General features: G+C 37.5%; 1 protein-coding gene across 2 annotated transcripts; it reads right to left on the reverse strand.

The window, feature by feature from the left end:
* Window positions 1–1626: 1626 nt before the first annotated feature.
* On the reverse strand, window positions 1627–23949 carry ptenb (phosphatase and tensin homolog B). Of its 2 annotated transcripts, XM_084435188.1 has the most exons (10): window positions 23068–23949; window positions 19542–19626; window positions 15155–15199; window positions 14833–14876; window positions 14476–14714; window positions 11151–11292; window positions 6674–6742; window positions 6147–6313; window positions 2709–2930; window positions 1627–2514 (listed from the first exon to the last, which is right to left on the reverse strand). In XM_084435188.1, exons 1-10 carry the CDS (start codon window positions 23144–23146, stop codon window positions 2338–2340), a joined length of 1269 nt encoding a protein of 422 aa, XP_084291314.1. In that variant the 5' UTR covers window positions 23147–23949; the 3' UTR covers window positions 1627–2337. The 2 variants fall into 2 exon arrangements, with proteins under 2 accessions (XP_084291314.1, XP_084291315.1); XM_084435189.1 differs by lacking the exon at window positions 6674–6742 and having other exon boundaries at window positions 2200–2514.

Raw genomic sequence — 23949 nt, forward strand, 5'->3', positions numbered from 1 at the left:
CAAAAAAAAAACAAGAACAAAAAAAACTAAAACAAAAAAATACTGTGGACCGCTGACTGAAACCCTGCAAAGACCTGTAACAGTGCAAATGTCTAGTACAATATGTTGCTCTATTATAGTAGCTTTAAATAAGTCAGTGCTTGGGCAGAATGGTAGGTATCAAAGCAGTAGAAGAGTAAGCATTGTCAACTTCAAGTAAGGCAAATAATACCTCCCGTGGGCCCCGCCTCCTCTTCTGAACACAAAGAAAAATTATAAAACAAAAATGATCAAGCTTAATTTTGGCAGGTTTTCAGTGATGTGATAAAAATGTAAACAAAATGAGAATCCTTGATAGGCTTTGCTTTTATTCCTGGATTGGTTAGTGTACAATCTCATGAAGGAAGGCCAGGTCTCCTCCTCATGTGAGGGAAACGTAATCTTTCTCTAAAGGAAGGCGAGATGTACGGTGTGTGCAGAGGGCTGGTGAGAAGAGTGAAGCCTGAACGTTAACAGTACAAGAAAGGCAGCTTACTCACTACCCTTAGAGAAGATTCTTGCCCAAGAGACTGAGAAAGGTTTTGTGTGTGCGTGTGTGTGTGTGTGCGTGTGTGTTTTTGGTCTGGCCGCATCAGCCAGATGTGAAAAAAAAAAAAGATTTGGCATGCTTAAAAGAAAATTATACATTTAAATATTCTCATATATAGGGCTTTAATATTTCTGAAGCAAGCACAAGACTGAGTAAAATCCGTAGCTGCACTATGCTCATTCCAAAGGGAACGAGGCCTGTTCAAGAACAAGAAAAAAAAAAGAAAAGAAACAAATATCGAAATGAATTCTAGCTAGTGAGGGACACCAAATTGTTGGAAACTAACTGGTTATGCACATCAAAGTGCAATTAACAGTTACGACAAGCACCGCAGTGTATTTGAACGCTTGCACCATGAGGTTCTTTGCTCCGAAACGACTGTACTGTGCATTGTAAGTTTGCAGTTTAGCAAGCACCAATGCTGGATAAATGATAGAGATTTCATTACATCATGCACGATAAGGCTACAAACACGTTTATAGGGAGCCAAAGATCTGATGTCTGACACAGCCAGAAAGAAAGGAAAAACAATGTGAATGCTGTTGAATTCAAATCAAAACTTGCATCCAAGGTTGATACATTCAGAAAAGGGCTTCTCCGTGTTGACATGCATAACATGAGATGCTGTACATCATCAAATCTGACCTGTGATCGCCGTAATGAACCGTGGCCACGCGGAGCCCTCGCGCAAGATTGATCCGCATCCCACAACAGTTTTATGACTGACGCTAATGTGAGCTCAAACCGCGAAACTTTAAGAAGTGAAACAGAAAACTAAACCATCCTGTAAGAGCCAATTTAAACAAGTGCCAATTTTAAAGGGGGAACTTGTGAATTATAAAGTGCCACTGAGGGACTGTTTATAGATTCAAATCCCATCTGCAGAAGAAAAGAGTGATGGCAACGACTTCCTCCCAGATACAATCAAATTGTAAATGACTTTAGAAACTTCTTTTAGAAAAAACATAGTATACTATTTATTTGACAACATGGAAACTGATTCCAATAACATGCACACCGTCGATCAACATTATTGCAACACTGGTTTCCCTGTTGTGTTGTGTGTGTGTTTGCATAAAAAAAAAAAAAAAAAAAAAAAGAGGAGGAAAAAAAATAAAATAATAATACATGGAGCTATTTGTGTTTACTGCCAATGTCATGTAGTTTAAAAGAATCATTACCACCTCCACTTTAGTAGTGGTAATAATAATGATGATGAAAGCAGACAGAAATATTCCACTGCACAACAGAGCCCGACTGAAACGTGGCAGCCTTCCAGCAGCATGAGAAGAGTTTCACAGTAGGTAGGACAGACTAAAGGAGGACAGACATGGGGGCATGAATGCTGATTAAAGCACTGGCCTTGGTGTCAACAGGTTGATGGAGCAGCAAATTTTAATCTCCACTGGATGTCTCCCATAAACGATCTCCCATCCTGACTGGGTTTCCTTTCTTGTGTTACAGCATGAACATGTATTTACATGATGCCGTTCTCCACAGAACATCAGTGTTGATACTTCATGGAGAGGGGCAGATGAACAAATGAAAAATTGGTCCGCATTTTTGTCCCTAAAACTGGTGGCGTTTTGTGTGACGTGTGTCTTACTTCTGCTTGAAAAAAAAAAGAAAAAAAAAAAGGGGGGTGGAGAGAGAGAAAAAAAAAAAAAAAAAAAAAAAAAAAAAGTACTTGCTTTCAGTTCATATTCAAGTTTTCTCCTTTATACAACTCTATTACGTATGGTTTCTTTTTTTCTTCCCATAAAAATATTTCAAACTTTAGTAATCTGTTCTTCATCATACTGTTCATTTTCAGGGTCCGAGTCTGTTGTGTCCGAATACCGGTAATGGTCCGGTTCATTATCGCTAACATCCGGGGTTACAGATGTAGAAGTGCTGGCCTCCGAGTTGGATGGTTCCTCCACTGTTTTTGTGAAGTACAGCTTCACCTAATTGGGGGAAAAAAAGAGAGAACATTTTAGCCAATTAAACATTTGTAGATTTATACATTGCAACTTAAATGCAAACTCAAACAGTAAATGATGACAGAATTTTCATTTTTGGGTGAACTATCCCTTTAACATCTGTTTAACACCTGAATGAAGAGCATTTGGAATGTGATGAGCACCAGTGCTTAACACACCTTGAAGTTTGGAGAGAAGTATCGGTTGGCTTTATCCTTATTGGCTTTATCCAAGTCGTTCTTGGTTAAAGTCAGGATTAGATAATCCTTGTCATTCTCTCCCCGTTCTGTTGTTTGGATTCCATCCAGTTCCTTCACTAAACCTCCGTTTTCAACCTTCTCTGAGCTCTCCTCTGGTCCAGGGATGAAGAAGGTGTTCACCCAGAAGTGAAACATCTTGTCCTGTTGAACAAAAATAAGCAAATAAAAGCTACAATCAAGTAGTGTAATAATATAAAAGAAAATGCAAAACATTTTATAAAATAAGTCTTCAATTACATCTCAAAACACACATATTACTTCAAGGCATTTTTAAAGGAAATGTTAATGTTATAATACCTAACGCCTTTTAGTCCACACTGAGCAGTTTAGAGCGGTGGCGATAGGATAGTTTGTATTCAGCAACGATATAGAAAAATCAAACAGTGGCGATTTGCCATGGAGTACACAAGTGGTGAATAACATGTGGGTGTAGTTGGATATATATATACAGTAGTTGTAAATTGGACTTTGTGTGGTGGAGATTCTGTTGTACTACAATAGCAGTTTCTGATGGCACACTTAAACCAAATGAAAGGGCGTGTATTTGAGCTTACGTATTTTACTCAATATATAATTGAAAAAACATTACTGCATGGTTATGTAATACATCAAGTTGAATGTCCAGAAAATAACTACATAATGATATACCATTACTGTGATATCCAATGACTCATTCCATGATTGTGTTTTACACCACCCAACCATGTAAAAAGCTGTTCTGCTGCTGATGCCAGACTTACTCATTTGATATGAATGATCTTATATTTTGCTTCAATCAAGTTCAAAGTAAAAGTTATTTTAATAACTTGAGATCAAGTACCTAATTTGTATTCATTTTGTAGCATTTTTGATCACATTTATCACTACGTTACCAAAAATGTTTGTTCTCAACAGTTCTGGTAATAATGGACTTGACAATAAATTTTCATTTGTTAACATTAGTTAACTACATTAGTTAACATGAACTAAGTATGAATAATACTTCTACAGTATTTATTAATCTTAGTGTTTAATGTTAACCTCAATATTTACACTTAAGTTAAAAGTGCAGTATGTAAGAATGACAATTAGTGGTCGAAATAGGTACTGCAGTCAAATTCAAAATATCATTGTTTCTCCCGCCAACTGCTCCTCAGACTGGACGGCACTCACACGGGTTGCCATTTTGAGAGAGGCGGTATTAACATTAAGTGAAGCCAATGGCACATGTCACTATGCTTCTTGGCACATCCGGTCTTCATTGGCATGTGCCAGTGGATAGTGGCATGTGTCACTGACATTATCGCGACACACTGACACTGACATGACACCTGACTGACACAGAGTCGCGGAACATGTCACCAAGTGTTGTGACGCCTCCAGTAGTGACTGACAGATGAATCGAGCACCTATACTGACGTAATTGTGACACAAAATCCAAAATAAATAGCCTTTAAATAGCAATTAAACGCATTAAAGTCAGTAATCTTTTCAAACGTGTTATTTGTGTCAAGTGAGTCTGTATTTTGATGTGATGTGCCACTGAATATTTTGTGATACCAATGCTACTTTATGTTGTTTATCTCACAAAGTCACAAACTGGCCATTCTAGAGCCCCTTTCACACAGCGCTTTGAACCCGGGAAATTGCCAGCAAATTCGAAAGACACAAAATAAATCTATCATGGGTCACTACAAATGACAAATTAACAGTCGCGTCCATTACTGTAAACCTTTATTTTTGCATGATGCTGCACGGACGCACGCCAGTAGGTGTCAGTAAAAGTGACCGTAACACTGGCCAGCGCAAGATTCGTTTATTAAAGCCACAGATGAGAAAAATCTGACACACAAAATTAGGCTATTTATTTAGGATTTTGTGTCACAATTACGTCAGTATAGGTGCTACTGCAGTTTGAGCACACGCAACAGGAAAAGAGCGTAATGGACAATGAAAATTGGCAACGTGCAGTATCACAGACCAAAACAATAACAAACATTCCACACATTTCAAAGTCAAATAACTGGCTGTATAAGTGGTTTTCAGATAAACGAGTAAGTGAACAGCATGTTTCCTCAATATGTTCCTCAAATGCAAACATATTATGGTATTTTTATGCTTACATAGAGTGAATAAGTTACATACAGCACCTTTAAGCCCTCCTGTAGTACATTTTATCACTTAAAACTCACCTTTGATCACCAAAATGACATTTAAATGTTTGTTTTTTATGCCTTAAAATAGCTTGAATGTAACTCTACACCCATGCTTCCTTTAGTATACGTGGATCCATGAATAAACACAAATTGGTCCCCGGCTCCACTCAATCACAAAATCTCGGACTACCTGATCAACTTGCCACTAAATGCTGCACAATGGAAAGTGGAAATACTGGTTTAATTCAGCCATATATGTTTGAACCAGAAAATAATACAGAAGAAGAGGAGGAAGGGCGAATTATACAGGTTCGTCTACAACTCAATGTATCAGAATGGTAATGTGTTTTATGTATCGCTTTCTAAAAGGTCGGACACATAACGGTAACTGATATGATTAGCATTTGGTTTGACAACGTTATCAAACAGCTAATAATGTGTTACTAATGTTACACAAACCATGTTCCTGTCACCATCTCAGAGTCCGATTTTTCATATTAACAGAAAAATATACCGGGATAACCTGGCTTCTCTCGGGACTCCCCTGCTTTGCAGCTTAGTTAATGATATGCTAAAGCTGCTCATTCAATTTACTGCTCATTGTTAATTCATGTTAGCTAATACATCTGTTAAAAAATTTGACCATATTGTGAAGTTTCACCATAATTCTATTTACTCTGTATAATATATAGCATTATATTCTGCATTATAAATTGTTTGAATTCTGTTTGCATCAATGATTGTTATTTCCTGTTTCTCACTGTAAAGCTGCATGACGGTGGTATTGGTAACCTAGTAACCAACAGTAAATAAAACACCATCAATGGAAACAGGAGTGACGAGTCGTTCAACTCTATGAGCCGGCTCCTTTAAGTGAACGGTGAGGGTCTGTTACCGTCTGAGAGGTTTCCCATTTTGTTTATTAATACAAGACAGAATAAAATGATTATCCTTTCGCTACACTGCTCAGCCACACGTCAAGTAGTCACTAGCTGAAGGTTAATTTGATGTGAATGTGCGTGTGATCACGTGATGACATTACCCCGCCAGCCTTGAATCGAAACTCACATACATTAGGCTATACACATTAACATAACACACAGTCACTGAACTGGTCGTGTGTGGAGAAAAGATCATCCTTAATATCCGGTTAGAAAACAAGACGAGTAACAATAGAGATCTGTAAGAGCGCTCTCTGGGCTGTTTGGGAACTGACACTTACCTTTTTCATCATCTTGTTCTGCTTGTGGAAGAACTCCACCTTGATGTCTCCACACACAGGAAGTGGCTGCGGAAACTCAAAGTACATGAATTTCTCCTCTCGCCTTGTGTGCACTGGGTTGGAGGTGTGGATTTTCACCTTCAGCTGGTACACCACAAACTGAGGATCTGCGAAATAAAACAATGTGTAATTGCCATTCCAGCTTTGTGCGACAAACTAAATGTGAGCTTATGCATATGTTAACATGACACAGAAGAGAAGCATAGAGGAAAACAACAGGATAGAAACAGCAGAAAAATTGATACAGAAAAGACAAGTTAACAGTGGCATGCTAAGGGCCCTATTCTGAGAACAGCTGACGCAGGACCACACTTCCCATCTGCTTTGGATGGGACATCACAAACGACCACCCAAAAGTGGCGTTAGGGGCTTTTACTTGTACATGGCAAACACATTCTACAAAGCAACACTGGCTAGGCTAACAGAACAGAAAATGAGAAACAATTTTTTTAAAAAGCTGACGTTACCCCAATGCCAATTGGTTTTTCTGAACCCATGTGGAATCTGCTCACTCTTGCTTTTTACAGCAGAATCCCCTTGGAGAAAAAGAAGGAGATTAAAGACTGTCCAGTGGCCTGGCCAGAGCAAGAGAGAGAGGGCACTTTGAGGTGAAGAAACGTTTAAACAGAGCTAAAAACACAACACACACACACACATGTAGAGCTTTAACAGAACTGGACTGAAATATTAATGGCCATAAAAGACTACGGAGGAAGCCGTAAGTGCAACATCAATTGGAAGCCCTTTAGCCTTGAGGTACGCTCTCTAAAAAAAAATTTATATTCACACAAGTTGTTACAGACAGAAGAACAAAAATAAAATATAATGGAGGGTAAAGTTCAGATTTCCAAACAGTAGGTTGTCTAAAGCATCATTAATGATCCACCCAGGAGCTGTGTGCCTTTCTGTTTGTAGCGAGTACGGCAGGCTTGGTTAGTGTCACCAAGAATGTGTTCAGAATAGGGCCCGGAGGAGGTACAGTCATAGACAGAGACATGGATGCTGTGCAACAGCGCCACTGGACAAACTTGCACTCCAAGTAAAGAGTTGGCCCTCTGGAAGCAGAGCTGCCTGGAAAATCTTTACACATTCTTGCCACTTTTCTTTGAAAACGACAGAGCTATGTGCCTAAAGTACATATAACAGTCCAGGAAGTACATTAGGTATATCTGGATAAAGGTTAATGTCTAGGTGCATAGAAAAAGAGAAGTTTGAATTTGTAGGGTAGAATTTACAGCAGTTGAAGCAAAAAGGAAAGCCGCAAGCAGCCATGAATGCTATTTAGTAAAGCTGCCCCTTGGCACTGTTACAATAGTGAAGTGTGTGTGAGAGTGTGTTTGGCTGGGGTGAGAGACTTGATCTCCATTTCCGGAGACCCTGCGTACACCTGGTATTAATGTCTGAAATGATCCGACAAGTGGACGGCACTAAAATGAAGGTAAAAATGGAGGTAGCTTTACAGAAATTCATGATGTTAATATTTGTACAACTTGTATAATGCCTAATCTCCCACAATTAGCAAATTAGATGTGGCCGATAGGCTCATTTGATATCCTATCACATCCTATAGGATAGTCTGAAATTGTATCACCATAAAAAGAATGAAATATAGCTGCAAGCAGCAATTAAGGGGCCAAGCACAAAGGCACGAGTATAAGACCAACTGCAACAATGAGCAATTAAAGACATATTGAGATGATTAGGCAAAATGGCTGAAAAAAATCATACAATCAGTAGTAACATGATTTATTGGTCTATCACTTTCGATCAACAGGTGGCGTTGTGACCAAATTGATGTGGCGTGGTCAGAGTGAGGTGACAATGACATGCAAAGTTTGGTGTCAATTAGGGGTGACCCCGAATAGTCGAAGATTCGATGCTTCGATAGGAGGAGCCTGATTCGACTACCGATCTCATGGTCGAATCTTCGCAGAGGTGTTTTGAAACGAGGATCATGCCCCTTTGGCTATATGAGGGCGCTCAATTTCACATAGAACTAGCTTTTATGTCAATACGTTAATATTCAGCCTATTATGATAATGCTGTATATAAAAATGTGCAAAGAAAGAAGCTTTTAATAAATATTTTTTAACGTGCGTGAATAAATCCAAACACCCCGTGACAGATTTAAGTTTCACTTTCGATCCGTGACCGACAGAGGAGCGTCTTCGCGGCAAGGATTTAAATCTTTAACAATGTCTGGGATAAGAAAATCTAAAGTGTGGATGTACACCATCAGAAAGGATATTCTCCAAGGCTGGATTTAGCATCAGGAAAACCATTATCGCACTTCTGCCGGCCAACGTTAACACGTTTCACGCATAGACTGGGTTTCACGTTAGAATGTATTTTATCCGCGCGCACAATTTGAAAAGACTCCAACGGACACAGACAGAGTGAAAGACTGGATTTGTTCTCGCGATCAGGTCGGGTACAAGTGATTTCAAAACTTTTCAGCCGGTTCTAATTTGATTTTTGGATGCTGTGAACATTTTTAGCTAACAAGACTGCCTCCAGTTTAGCATTTATTGTTGTTTCTGCAGTTAAAAAGACAAAGTTGAAAATTCTGGCTACTATCGTTATTTTAATAATTTCTTTATTTTTATTTTATTTATTAATCTGTCAAGGTTATCTAATCTAACTATTTGTGGCTTGTGTTTTGAATATATGTTCCCCTGCACTTTAGGCATTTTGCACACATTTGCTCCTCATCTTGTGACTTGATTCTAATTTATTTCGTTTTGTATTTTTTATTTATTAGAAAGGTATAGGCCTATTCTGTTCTAATTTAATTTTAGTAAATTAATTGTTTATTTTTTCGGTGCATCGATGTTGTGCTGTAGGCTGGCCTGCTCGCACAGGTAATTTAGCCGATTTAATTTGATTTGCATGTGAAATGCAAATCCTGTCTGCAGTGTGGCCTTTCTGGAGTTATGTTATTTCTTAGTTTTATTGATCCAAAATGTTTTTATACATTTTCTTCTATATCTTTGTGTGATTTTCTGTACATCGCGGCTTTGAAACGTTAAAGCCCCGTCCCCATACACATGATTCGACTATTAGTCGACTATAGGCAAGACATGACGATTCTGATTCGACTATGAAAATCCATAGTCGGGGACAGCCCTAGTGTCAATATACCAAATCACTGGAGAAATACCGCATCAGAGATGTTTTGGCATCAAGCCATCAATTTTGTTGATCAGGTATAAGAAAATGGTTTGTCTATTGACAAAATCCACAACTTTTTGCCAGCATGGTCTGAAAGATGATCTGACTCGAATTTGGGGAAAATTGGACAAACGGTCTAGGAATTCGAAAAAGTAGGTTTTTAACGAAAATCAAAAAATCTCAGCCAGAAAGTTTGACCGACTATGGCAAAATTGGTATCTATGTTTTTGGCATGACCTAAGGAATCTAATAAGACCAGTTTCATTACAATTGGCAAAACTAATTAAAAACCAACTGTCTTGAAACTATTTGAGTACCTTGAGGGAACGGTGCTGATTGCACATACCGAGTTTCTTAACGGTTTATAAAAGTTTATAAAATATAGCAAATATAGCATGCTTCACCGAACCTACAGAGACCAGTTTTGTGATTTTTGGCCAAACTATTCAGAAGTTAAGCAAAAATTTTCATATCTCCTGACCACTAGGTGTCACTGCGCCAAAACTGTGCAAGTACCCTCAGGTCATGGTCAACCAAGGACACCAAGTTGGATTGAGCGATTACATGAAACATGATGCATTACGTTAAGTTGTACTGTTTCTTTTAGCATACCTTCTGATGTTCATTCATGTTTATTTTGTGTTTTCATGTTTATGCTACAACTAGTAGTAAAGTCGAAGAGATCAGTTCATGTGTGCTCTATCTGTGCTGGCACTTCGCTTGAACTGAGGCACTACAGCAGTCTGTCATGCCACATTAAAGTGCGCAAAAATAGTATTGTTTTTTTGAATTTCATTATAAAACTGACAGAATTTGAAAACTGAGACTTTGTTTCATATCAAAATTAACAAAAGCACAAAGCTTATTGCAATTTATTGGAATGGATGCATGCCTAATGTCATTCATAAATTTTCTAGTACATTAATCATTTAGCAAACACTTATCCAAAGCGCCTTACATACCATTGCCCTATTATTGCTTCGATTGCTTCTATTGTTCTCCTCATTTTAAGTGCTGTGACTAGTTCCAGTTAGTCTAGCACAGTACACGTAGGAAGGTGTTGTTTTTTGTTGTTTGTTTTTTTGGTTGCACTTTATTTTACAGTACGTGCACTTATATAAGTACTTGGAGTACTTACCCAAGAAAGTACTGGGTAATATAAGGTAACTACATGGGCTAAGGTTAAGTTTAGGGGTGGGGAGTAAATAATATAAAAATTGTATGTAACTAATACAATCCAGTATTATAGTCTCCTCCATGTTTTCTGAAACCGCGGCGAAACAGCTCAGTGAAATATTCTAGAACACGCAAAAACAGCAAGACTTTGGGTGTACAAGCACTGCTTAAGCGCTGCCAAACTGCCTGTGATTTTCCATGTGCATTTCATCGACATTGACATTTGTGACTGGCGCATCCCGCGTGAAATGGCCTGTAGTTAGAGTCGCATGTGCCAACGTTGCATTTGTACTGTAAAAGCTAATGCTTCCTGGAAAACAAAGGACCTCCAACTCACCTACTCATCTACTAAACTAAAACAAGAGTTTTAAACTTTGAAGGGTGTGTGTAAATGTAAAAACAATGTGTGTACCTGATCACAAAAGTTGGAAAAGTCAAGACTGGTCACAAAAGACACAGGAAGTGAAAGTTAATACCAGGTGTATACAGCGATGTCTCTCACCAAAGCACTTGTGATCTAATCACCCGAGACGGATGATGATGATACAAAATATAAAACAACAGTGCCAGAAAGATAAAAAGAGAAAGAGCACTTACTGCAGGTCCCCCCACTGAACATAGGCACTGTCTCAAACACCATCTTGTGAAAGAGCAAGGCCACAGGTTTGTACTCGAGCTTATTCTTCAGAAGGTAGCTATAGTAGTACACATATCGCCTCTGACTGGGAATAGTCACTCCCTGTGAAATAGAAAACCACAGCGTTAATGCAAACATCTCCTCCGTGGCCTGAACAACACCAGATTTGAGTCATTAAAGGCAACATGACACATTTGAAACAACGGTTCTACAGGGGAGTTATTTTGGCTCCCCAAAGAACATTTTAATCTAAAGAACCTTTTGTGCAATGGAAAGGTTTCATAGATGTTAAAGTTTCTTCATGGAACCACTGATGCCAATAAAGAACCTTTATTTTGTATAATAAGTGTAGGGAGCAACATTTGGGTTCCAGGATTAAAAATCCCATTCTTTTTCTCCATAGGGGAACTGATTCACACAGGACTTTGTAAGACTATGGGGTGTGGACCTCTATCCCTCTAGTGAACATTTTTGTACATTTTAAAATCTAATGCATCAATCTGGCACACTTTGAGAATTTAGAATTAAGCGCTCCAAACCATGTTCAGTGCGCAAATTGAGCAGAAAAAAAAAAAAACCTGTACCTGGACTTTAAAGTGGACTTAAAGTCCCCGTGAACCGGAAGTTGCAAACGACTTTTCTCCAGTGTTGTGACGTATTTCCAAGTGAAACGGAATATTGAACAGAGGGCAGGGTTTTACTTTAGCGCTCCTCCTCTCCATCTCTGCTCATAGCAGACTAACAGTTTGAGGGGAGTGGTTAAGCGTTTTCAACCCAAGCCGTCAAATTGACGTCATCAGAAAAGGAACGCCATTCCAGACTGGAAGTAACTTTACAGATTTTGATTAAAGATTGCCATGGCAAAAAAAATAAAATTCTGTGTATTAACTTGCACGGATTAATTGTACACCACAAGACTAGTATATGCACTAACAAAGTAAATAGGGTCAATTTTGATTTCATGTCGACTTTAATCCTCCTTTAGTTGTGATAGTGTCTCAGTCAACATTATTCATACTGGTGTTTTAGTAAGCCAAACAATTAGAATATATTATTAATAATAATAATAATAATAATACTTTTATCATATTATTAACCCATAAGACAGCAACCTGTGCATATGTCAAACAAATGCACTGTAAAATAAATGCAAATGAAAGATTAAGCACATTTAGGAAAGTACAATACTTTTGTCTTAATTTCTTCACTTGCAAGAGATAAACACTTGAGCTTTTATCTTGCTGGGAAACTGTAGTTGAGCTTTTATTTTGGCAGAAAACTGCAATTCTTATGAAAACAGGTTTATAAACATCTTATTACAAATCTAGTGAAATGCTGCAATCATCTATCCACAAAAATTCTAGAAATTATGCAAATGTGAAAATGCATAAACGGTTCCTGTTGAGTTCCCAAATGGATGCTAAACTCACATCACATGCAGAGATGAGGTTTGCTGAATTTCACTGTGAACCGAACCACTCCGAGATGGAGAGAAAAGCCCAACAGACTATACACTTTTTTGAAAGGGCACTAAGCCATATCAAGCTTTCAATTTTTATTCAATTGACAAGATACTTTGCCAAAGCAAAAGCAAAAAATAAAAGTTAGAGATCTGTTATATTATTATAAGAAGTTTATGAAAATCAAGTTTTTAAAGTTGTTAATATGTCTATTACTACTGGTGTGGTGTTTTTAATATGCTTTAAGACAAACCATGTGCAATGAAATGCACAATAGCATCTGTCAACATCACTGCTGAGTATTTTCTCTTAAAACTGCAGTGTATCAAAGACAGCCTCAAAAATTTGAAACCACCACTCTCTCCCATCATCACAAACTTGTAACCAATCCCGTCAATGTGTGGGGGCGGGGCTTTATCTATAATTTCTAGGAATGCTGATTTTTAGAAGGTAGCTGTCTGACTCTGAGATAGCGAATGGGAACATGGCTTGCGCAACATTAGCAAAACATTATTAGCTGTTTGAAAACTTAGTCAAGCCAAAGGCTAATCCTATCAATAACTGTTATGTGTCAACTTTTATTCAAATTCTGAATGGATTATATATAGCCTAGTTACAAAAAGTTATTCAGTCAAGAGAAATGTTATTTTCTTTGTCTTTTGTCCTTTGATTAACACAGCAATAGGAAAATCCACCAATAAAGAGCTTATGCACGGATGCATTTACTATTCAGTATTAACATACAAAAAAAAAACAAAAAAAAACACATTTCATTTGCATTTCACAAAACCCACAACTCTGCACCAAAATTCAGGCCCTGTAACACCAGCACTATTTAACCGGATCAAATTAAACGAGTGAGTGAGTGGAGGCGGGTGTGAGTCAATTTGTCGTCGGAGAGAAGACAAGAGTGAGAACACCCAGCTGGTATCAGTGTATCGATACTGCAGAAAATGAGTAGTGGAAAAGGAGTATTGGAATGGTTTCAGATATTTCAGTATCAATACATTTTGAAAAATCTGTATTTTTGACAACAGCATATACTAAAAGCAAGGGTGTAGAGTTAAATTCAAACTATTTTAAGGCATGAAGTTCAGTTCAACTGTGGCAGGACAGATTATAGTACGGTGGCCCGCCAGAATCTAGATAACGAATATGAAACACTGATAACTTAAACCTTTAAAGACACACCTACTGTGAGCTATGAGGTTGTTAATTGATGGTACATGTTGTGTTGAAGCCCTTTGGTCTGATTTTCAAATACTTTTTGGCTTGTGATTCACTACGTAGCTGGTTGGGCTGATACATGGTTTAGAACTCTTTAACGAAGACTTTCTATGAGAAAAACACTTCCAGAACAAAGGCCACTGAAAATGTTGGGGGGCACTGTTGCATTTTACAGAAGAATACTCAGGGGGAAAGGATGTAGGTAGGGGGATTTTTTATCATTGGGACTATGGACTGAAACGTATTAGGCTATGATATTATTAATAGATAATTCTTATACAACAGCCTTGGTGTAACTATATCAGTGCCCAAAAACATTACAATTTGATGAGACTGAACATATTTTCTTCTCTTTCAGTAAGACTAGGGACATAACTGATATGTGATATACAGTCTATAATGACATCACATAGAGCTTGTGGTGTTGTCATTTTAGATAATCAAAACAGGTTCTAACAGCCCTTGGACTATGACAACTGATTCTTTAAAATGATAAAATATATCAAAACATTTGACCTTGTGATTTACATTTCTATACAAAAACTTGAATGAGAACAGTTTTTTGGAAAAGGAAACAAAGCAAAAATATATACTTCACCTTCTTGTCTCTGGTTCTAACTTCACCATAAAAGTCCAGAGCCTCTTGTGCTTTTTTGAATTTGCCTCGGTGTAACAAGTACGCACAAATCATGACACCCGTACGTCCCTTTCCAGCTTTGCAGTGAATGGCAGCCACATGATTGTCATTTTCACTGAGCCACTTATCCAGATCTTCACAGAAAGGCTTAATAAGCTCTAGCTGAGGAGGATTGTGGTCTTCAAATGGATACTGTGCAACTACAAGAGAGAAATAAAGAGTTAATTAAGAGACCTTCATTATCATCACCACACAAAAAAAAGATCACATTTCAGAGCCATCTGTAAAGAGCCGATTTCTGCAATCCGAGCATCTTACCTCTGCAGTTAAATTTGGCAGTATCATAATGTCTTTCTGCACATCTAAACAATACAAAGAAAAACAGATGAGTACAAAAGTTCGATGTAACACTTTTCTGCAAAGAACTTTGAATCAATGCCAAAACCAACAGAACACTCTCAACTAAATAACAGAACTATTTGCAATGACAATGCACTCCATTCACAACGATCAGCTTCAATTGAACATGAATTGCAGCTTTTTTGCTTTTATAACATCAAACTGGAAGAAATGTTCCATCAGTAAAATCCATTCAATGAAAACCCATTTACAAAACTCAGGTTTTTTGAAACACACTTACAGATTATATATCTTGTAATGATTTTTATGCTTTGAGTCCAAGAATCTGCAGAAAGAGAACAAAAACATTGTTAATTTTCATTAAAGGGGGGGGTGAAATGCTATTTCATGCATACTGAGTTTTTTACACTGTTAAAGAGTTGGATTCCCATGCTAAACATGGACAAAGTTTCAAAAATTAAGTTGTACGTTTGATGGAGTATTTCTGTGCCAAAAATACTCCTTCCGGTTTGTCACAAGTTTCGGAAAGTTATATATTATCCTTATAGGGTGCTAAGGGCACTTCTCCCGGAAGGGCGCGCGCGCACCCGTAGACCAGAGCGAGAGAGCGAAAGCAGTACGCCCATCAAAGCGCTGTGCTCGCTGCAGTCACAGGACTTTGTTTGTTCCCTGCATTTCGACGATGATTGTTTTATAAACAAGGCCCAGTTCGACGCCGGATTTGCAGATCATCTAATGCTTAAGGATGGAGCAGTCCCAACGATAAAGGTTCACGGTCGTGCGTTGGAACCGCAGGCGGTGAGTAAAACTGCTTCAAATGTCTGTGTGTTGTTAGCTATCGGCGCGTAAGCACAGCTTTAGCTCCGCCCACACGGCACGCCTCCAGCCGCTCGTTTTTTTCCGGAAAGACTCGGTACAGCCTAGCTTTCTTTTATAAATATAATAAAACTAAAGACTTTTTGGAGATATGAAGGATGCAATACTACTCTATAGGTACTCAAGACTAACATAAGATTGACTGAAACTGAGTGTTTAAAGGAATAGTTCGCCCTTAAATTAAAATCCTGTCTTTAATTACTCTCCTTCATGTTCCAATATTATTTCAATGAATCTGATAGATTTATGTCCCTCCACCAAAACTGATGCTTCAAAAGGTTAATAAATTCAAGCTTGAACACGCTTGCATGACATTCAAGTCGGTGGAGACTTTAAATGAATCATGATACGCGTTTTAAACAGCAGGGGCACTGAAGCTGTATTCGGTGACATCCCTTCACAGACACGATAGCAGCGAGCAAGTTGTAGCGTAGCATTAAACGGTAGATGTTGACGTTGAGGATGCCCCATCCTCATTCAAATCTGAGGCGTGGCAGCATTTTGACTTTCCGAAGACTAAAAATGAAACCGGTGAGGTGGTTACAGACAAAACAAAAACTGGGTGCAGAATACTGCAAGATGATGTTAATATACACTAACAGCACAACAAACATGATGCAGCATATAATGCAGAGTCTCCTCCATCTGTACGTAAAAAGCTATTAATAGGCCAGACCGGCAGATTTGCAGCAGCCCAACTCGCGAGAGCCACGGAGATCACATGGTGCTGTTTTCTGTCGTAGAAAGACCATCACGAGGATGTATTCCACAGACTGAAGATGAAAGCTGCTGACACGTGCCAGCTATTTCATTTATTTTACTTATTACTTTATTTCTTACTTTCTCTAAATGTTTTTACATACATTTTTTATTAATTTGTTGATTATTATGGCACATTTATTTTAATGCGTTTTATTTTTATAACTCTTGCAAGTGTAATGATACAAATTATAACAAATACAATGTTGCCCTTATAACAATGTAAAATCCCTGTCACTGCTGTACTTTTATTTCAGCTATTTCTCTGTGCAGGATGAGAGTGAGGAATGTGCCAGTGTCCGTTTAACAGAGCAGCCTCATGACCAGACAGACTGAGCTGAAACAACCTCCTGCCAAGAAAACAGCATTGGAAGATCCCCTTGGACGGACTTTTATGGGATTTGTTTTAAAATTTCTATTTAGTTTTATTATTTAACATAATATTTACATTTTTACAAAAGAAATGTGCAGCATTTTGTCTGAGAAATAAAAGGAAACTTTTTCATTTATAATTTGTCTTAAGTCTCTTTTTGCAAAAAAAAAAAAAAAAAAACTTTTTTTGAACCCAGTATCGTTGAATCGTATCGCATCGTGAGTTGAGTGAATTGTAACATCCCTACGGTTTATCATATAAAGCGATCGTGTCACTTCAGAAGATCTGAATTAAAACGCTCATATGGATTTCTTTTACAATCTCTTTATGAACATTTTGAACCATCAAAGGTTTGGTGGAATACTTTTTTAAATGTTGGGAATAAAATCTCTTAGGTTTAATTAAAGATATCTTCATGTTTCAAGATCAACAGAACTCTTATGGGTTTGGAATTAAATGAGTGTCTTTGCCAGACTATTTCAATACACACATAATTATGCCTAAAAAATAAATAAAAATATCTACAGGTAATTTCACCCATAAGTCTTGAGGCCAAAGTATACATATATATATATATATATATATTTTTTTTTTTTTAAGTTTATCTTTGTGTAAGCATACAGTGGAATGTATAGCCTTTCAAAGTATACTCCATTTGATAGCGTGAGTGAAAGCAGGCGGTCGATGCAAGCTCTTTGTGTCTGCACTATTTTTCTCCAGAAGTTATGACTGATAAAATATCTTTGTATTCTTTTAAACTTTACGGCTATCTCATAACCCTCACACAAGCACACAATGCTGGCGTCTTTTGTTGTTGAAATGGCGTCGGTATTTTGTTGTTCCGAGTTTTTTGTTTTTTTACTGTAAGTGTAAAACAACGGCCAGGGCTAGTGTGTTGACACCTTGTTAAACAACTGATTTGTGCAAAACAAATTCAAGTACACACGGTTACAAAAATGGGGCGGCACGCGTACCATTCTGATGATGACATTTCCATCACGCGCACTGTATGTGGACCCTTTTCATAAGCGTAAAAAAAAAAAAATCAGGGCTCGACATTAAGCCTTTTCATGTGCTTGTCCTTCAGATAAATAAATCGGTCTTTCACTTATCAAAGTAAAAAAGTTGCTTGTCCACAAAAAAATAGGATTTTTTGTGGTGTATATCTAATTTATTCTGAAGCAATATTCTCATCAGCTTTGACATATTTAAATATGCATATTTGTGCTAAAGGTATTTGTTTTTATCTTTATAAATTTTATTAAATGTGTTCTTAATGGTTTATATTTTAAATTCTTTGCATTTGCAAATTCTTTAAATTTGATCAATAAATTAAATGATACACTATAGGACTGTTCCCAATCAAATTAAATCATTTACACTGAAAAAATAATGCATGAAATAATGTTATGATATTGTTTTAAATATTTTTTGAAAATACAAATAAGAAATGTAGGGGAAAAATATATACTTTTAAACTAAACTGGTAGTAGGTGGCGGCAAGTGATCGTTTTAATGAGTGAGTCATTGAATCAGTTGTTTATGGATGGCTCATTGAATATTTGACAAACAATTTGTTTAAAACGTTGAATCATTCAGTAATGAAAACAGTGTTGCTGTGAGATGCACTATGATTCTGCTGAAATCTTTATTTGGAACTATTTTCGCTGCTGAAACAAAACAAAAACACGTCAATATTGTGTCTAAAATGTAAGTGACTTATACACTACTTGTTTATTGAAGTGTCGAATTAAATCAGTGTCACATTTTCAATCGTGATGTATTCAGGAAAACAGCACTCTTGGCCGTGTGATGTTGCTTAACTCCTATCATGTTATAAATATAAAAACTCAATTTTTTTCAAGTATTTTAACAGAGTTTATTTGTGTGTGCTGGTCTCATTTTTTCAATTTCTCCTCGAGAGGCTGCGATAGCCTTAACAGCACAACCTAGTTACCGTCAGTACATTATAGCTACATTATATATTATTATCCACTATCGATCGCCACTTACACTACGTGTAATACAATTAGAGTCAGAGTCATTCTCACGTTTTGGTGATTCCCTAGTTCTTTTTTTTTGTTATTGACGTTTTAATCAGGCTTGTCCGGTCAGGCAAGTGAAATTCTCTTTCACTTGCCTCTTCAAAAAAAATCAACTTGTCCCAGACAAGCGTTAATGTCGAGCCCTGTACACTTTAGCCATTAGTCAAATGTCACCGAGCAACTATGGATGACTAGAATAAAATGTCTAATGACCTTAATTGTTGGGACGAAATTATGCAAAACCATTATTTTAACCTGAAAAGATCACAACAGACAAGGCTAATATTTACTCTAAACCGATTTACATCACAAATGCATTAATTCATTTGACTGTGGAATGGCATAATTTGAATGACACACTGCCTACCATTAGTTACACATTTTTTTAAACGTCAATGAATGTGACCACGACAATGCAAAGTCAAAGCAGTGTAAGAGGTTTAGGATGCATGGTGTGACAGGCCTAGTCCAACACAGCTGTAAATATCAGCTTTAGCTTTTTTTTTTTTTTTTTTTTGCTACAACATGGGTTGTAAATGTTAAAAGTGACTCACAGACATGGAAAGGTTATACTGACTAAACCTCCAGAGACAAAACACAAAGTGAATACTTACCTTACGACGTCGTCTATGTTGTTTCTGTAGACACCCTCAAGTCTTTCAGCCGGAAAACCCATTGCTATAATATTGGGGTATATATCTGGACAGCAAAGTTAAGGAAATCTAGAGAAGTCTTACTAGGGAAACTGATGTGGACAAAAAAAAAAAAAAAAGCATACAATCATCTGACTAAACATGAAACTATTTATACAGTTCACTGGCTGATTGTCTTAAACATTTATAACAACTATTTAAACACAGAAATTGTATCCAAAACTCTGAGGCGATATTAGTGAACAATGCAGAGCGGCAAAATGATGCCACAAGGAGCAAGGAAACTAACAAACATCAAACCCCGGTTTCAGCTGAGAACTTCAGCATTTCCACTAAAGCAACGCTTTACTTTTTAGTTGTGCAATGAGAGCTCAGATAACAGAATTCTGGGTAATATAGAACAGATGGCTCTCGCTGTAAGAGACCAATGCATAGACCTCTAACCCAGAGGGCCACACAGGGGCACTAAATAAATCACACTGTGCCTCAGCCCAGTCTGGAATCACTTTCCTTCCTCACCTTTCCATAACGAGTGCATCACTCCTTCGGCCTGACATACACGTGCAGATCTTTATTAATAAAGACAATCTAATAAGTCTCTGATACAGCAGACAAATTACATACCTGAGAGTAGCAGAGAAATTCTAATAATGTCTATCAATAAGAGACAAGAGACTCACAATTGTTACATCAACTTCAAAATGTAACTTTGGAAATGCAACTAAAATATTAGTTGTTAGATGATTCATGATCACCATCCAAATTTGTATCTCTTTTTTTCTTTTTCTTTTTTTTCCCGCTCCAATGATAAAATCAATCGATGATTTCTGACAGAATGCTCTTTAAAGAAAAATTTTAACATCTGGTCTGGAGTAGATTATGGTAAGAAACATCTTCCTGTGTTCTCGGATGGTGTACCATGTGGTTCTCACTCCTGATCTGGCAAACGTGAGCTCAGAGATGGTGCGATTCTTACAAGACAGAGGTCTTTAAAGGCCGTGTTTTTAAATATATAAATGTCCATCAGGTTATAAACAGTAAAATGGTTAGGATTCACATACCCATGACACAGATAATATTATGCATGTTAACTTGTAAAACGTGCTATGGGTCTGCATTTTTAATGGTCCAGAAGCCAAAAGGCTTCTTTGAACCAAATTCTGAAATCCACTGAACAGTAAACATCAGATCTGGTCAAATTCAAGCAATCGGGATATTCATCAATATCACCAATGTGCTTCTCTCTTTTAAAAAGCTTGCTATATACATTTTCAGACCAAAATATGCAGAAACATGCACAAAGACTTCTAGCTTACAAAGATATGTGCACAAAATTATCCAAATTCAAATCAGCATGACCTTTTTCAGTCATTGTTGTGAGTTTGAGTTACCAAATTAACATTATCTGTATGCCATGATTGAGTCTATAGCAATATAATGTCAAGCTATTATTTCAAATATGTAAGTAATCATTTAGGCTATTAAATTATAATTTAATTTAAATTATAAATCTATTAATAATGAATAAATGGGTCACTGTATGCCATGATTGAGTCTATAGCAATATAATGTCAAGCTATTATTTCAGATATGCAAGTAATCATTTAGGCTATTAAATAATATTTTTTTAATGAAAATTATAAATCTATTAATAACGAATAAATGGGTCAGTTTTTGCAGTGGAGTCAGTGAAAATCCTGGCAGGGCAAATAGAAGTTATTATTTTAAAAATCCTTATTGTTGAGCTCTAGGCTATGTACATTTAAGAGCAATAGCTGTGCAGCGATCCTAAGGCCAGTTTCTCCATCCAGAGATGCTTTGTGCCAATTTTAATCTAATCTAGATACATTAACATGAGTCATAGAAAATTGTTTTTACGTTTAAGTCTGGTAAACATATTTAACGCCTTGCGATCATACACGTTTTATTTTATCAGTGTCCTGGACGGTGTTGCTTTTCAGTATCAATAAATTGGGACTGAAAGAATGAAGTCATTCAACATATATATTCTTTGAACAATCCTGTGGGAATTTAGAGGCCTGCATTCCACTTCAACTGTGTGTGTGTGTGCGTTTTAAACGCAATGAGTGCATGGCATGATGCAATGTGTCAATAAAGTGGGACCCAAACACCATCTGAGCAGAGGTGCAAATCAATGTCCATGCAATCAATTCATTCAGTTTACTCATGTAATACACTAAAGCTAAAGCAAAGTAACATCCTTGTTTAGTGTAAATACACTTAACATTACAAAATTCTTGAAAAAACATGCACCAAAGCATGCCAGATTGTTATAGTGCTATAGAAATAATAGCACCTCTTGAATGATTTTATTCTGCCCTCTAACTGTCCTTCCAGCCCTATTTCTTAATGTTTTACACCTGCCGTTCTTGTTTATAACAGGACAACAATGAGTAGGACAGTTAAGTGAACAGGACTAGAAGTGAACGTCAACGAGCATCTTCAATAACACCGAATCCTGCTTAAATAAAACAAGCTACTAAACCACTAATACTTTGCACTTTATCTTCAAGAATATAAAGCACCAAATCACCAACAATGTATCTGTGCTTTAAAGTCAAAAATGACATTGACATATGGCACATAACAGTGAACAGGCATCAATGACGTTTCTAAAATAAAGCGCAACAGAGGGAGTCCTCTTTAACAGGACTGCACGAATCCCTTTCCTGCGATTGCATTAAAAAAAAGACACTTCACATACAAAAGCGTTTCCTTTTGTTCGCAAACGGACTCGTTTTTGCTCAATCAAAACTAACCCAAGTTGAGCGCGAGATCTATTTTCTGCGAGCAGCTGATGCAATGGCTCTTTGTGTGACACTGCTTGTGCATTTCATCTAATCCATCGCATTATATAAGCCAGCAAGACCTCTACGCGACGCATCTTTTGTTTTAAACCCCCAAACTGCAGTTTGCGTGCGAGAAGCCTTGAGTTGAAATGCACGCGTTTTGTGAGCAGGATTAACAGATTCGCCGTCAATCGATATATCAGATTACGTAAGAAGGGGGCAAATGACATCTTACAACCTCGCTGGCGTTGATTTTATTGTAGTCTACACATGCAACTTGCGGACATGCCTAGAAAAACGTTACTAATGAAATAAGTGCGCGTGCAGTCTGTTGATTTTCTGTCTACTCGATAACTTGGTTAAATTGACAACTGACATGAATCTAAAAGGCGCTGACTTAGACTTGATCCAGTTACAAAAACCAATAGATCTAGATCACGTCAAGCTCCAGTCGCCGAGTAGGTGCCAGTACCAATAGTTTCAGCTAAGCAAAAAAAAAAAAAAAAAAAAAATTATATTCATTTAAAATAAACTTAATACTCATTTCCCCTGTATCTTCTGATGAAACGTCAGAGATTTCTCGATTTGGAACAAGATGCAAGCCATTACCTTCACCGCAGACACTGGTTTCTACACAATAGACAGAACAGGGACATTTGATTGATCAAAGAGGATACATGTCAAGTCCAAGTCGAACCCATCTTCCTGGTATCTCCTTTTGTTTCGACTGACAAATTCCTTTATGATCGCAGCCATTGCTGTGAAAGGAGTCTTTAAGGTTTTTAGTGTGAGAGGGAGTATTGTTGCTTTCCGACGATACGTCGTCTTTATGCTCTGCTGGTTTCGCAGTCCCCCTGCTAGCTAGAATGGAGTCTGCTGTGGCTCTCTCATCAAGGGCCTCGCTCCAAACCACCACAGGCCCGGCTTCCAAAATGCCCTCCTCGACTCAGACGAGCCCCGGGTGAAACGATAAGCAACTTCCCACGTCTCGAATTGCAGAATTTCTAGAGCACGACAAGTCTCTGGTCGCACCGTAGCCGCCGTGATTGAGCGCAAAGGCGGAGAGAGGATCCTCTCCGGGCGCTTCACGGTTGTCAGAACCCCGCTCGCACTCAGCTCGCGCTCCGTCTAGCCGCTAGCTTCAACGGCTAGCGCACTAGCTCGTCTACACATCCTTAAAAAATAAAAGCCATCGAACATACAACAATCCACGATACCCAGGTCCCAACACATACATGAAAGGTGACAGCCTCCACCAAGAAATTAAAAACTCGATTTTTTAAATGTCGCGTAGGGGCGGTCTCCAGTCCGGTCCTTTTCATTCACTTCTCCCCTGTTAAACTCTCAAACTTCCATCATGGCTTCCCATTGAAAAAGGTGACGTTCAGACAACATATTCATCCGCTGTGACAAATAGTTCCAATAATGCAGCATTTTATAATTATGCCAATGCTTTTTCTGTAGCCTTTTTCAGAATATAAATACACAAATTATTAGGTACACACCAGTTATGACATTAAATTAATAAATACGTTAACTATTTTGTATGGGTACAGCAA

Source organism: Rutilus rutilus, assembly GCF_951802725.1.
Source record: "Rutilus rutilus genome assembly, chromosome: 16".
NCBI lineage: Eukaryota > Metazoa > Chordata > Actinopteri > Cypriniformes > Leuciscidae > Rutilus > Rutilus rutilus.

What these genes read in the sequence shown, in the direction of transcription:
- ptenb (XM_084435188.1), bottom strand. Translation starts at nt 23,146, where the DNA reads ATGGCTGCGATCATAAAGGAATTTGTCAGTCGAAACAAAAGGAGATAC. An exon ending in AACATAGACGACGTCGTAAG is followed by an intron (nt 15,200 to 19,541) that starts GTAAGTATTCAC and finishes CTCTTTCTGCAG; the next exon opens with ATTCTTGGACTCAAAGCATA. An exon ending in TGCCAAATTTAACTGCAGAG is followed by an intron (nt 14,715 to 14,832) that starts GTAAGATGCTCG and finishes TCTCTCTTGTAG; the next exon opens with TTGCACAGTATCCATTTGAA.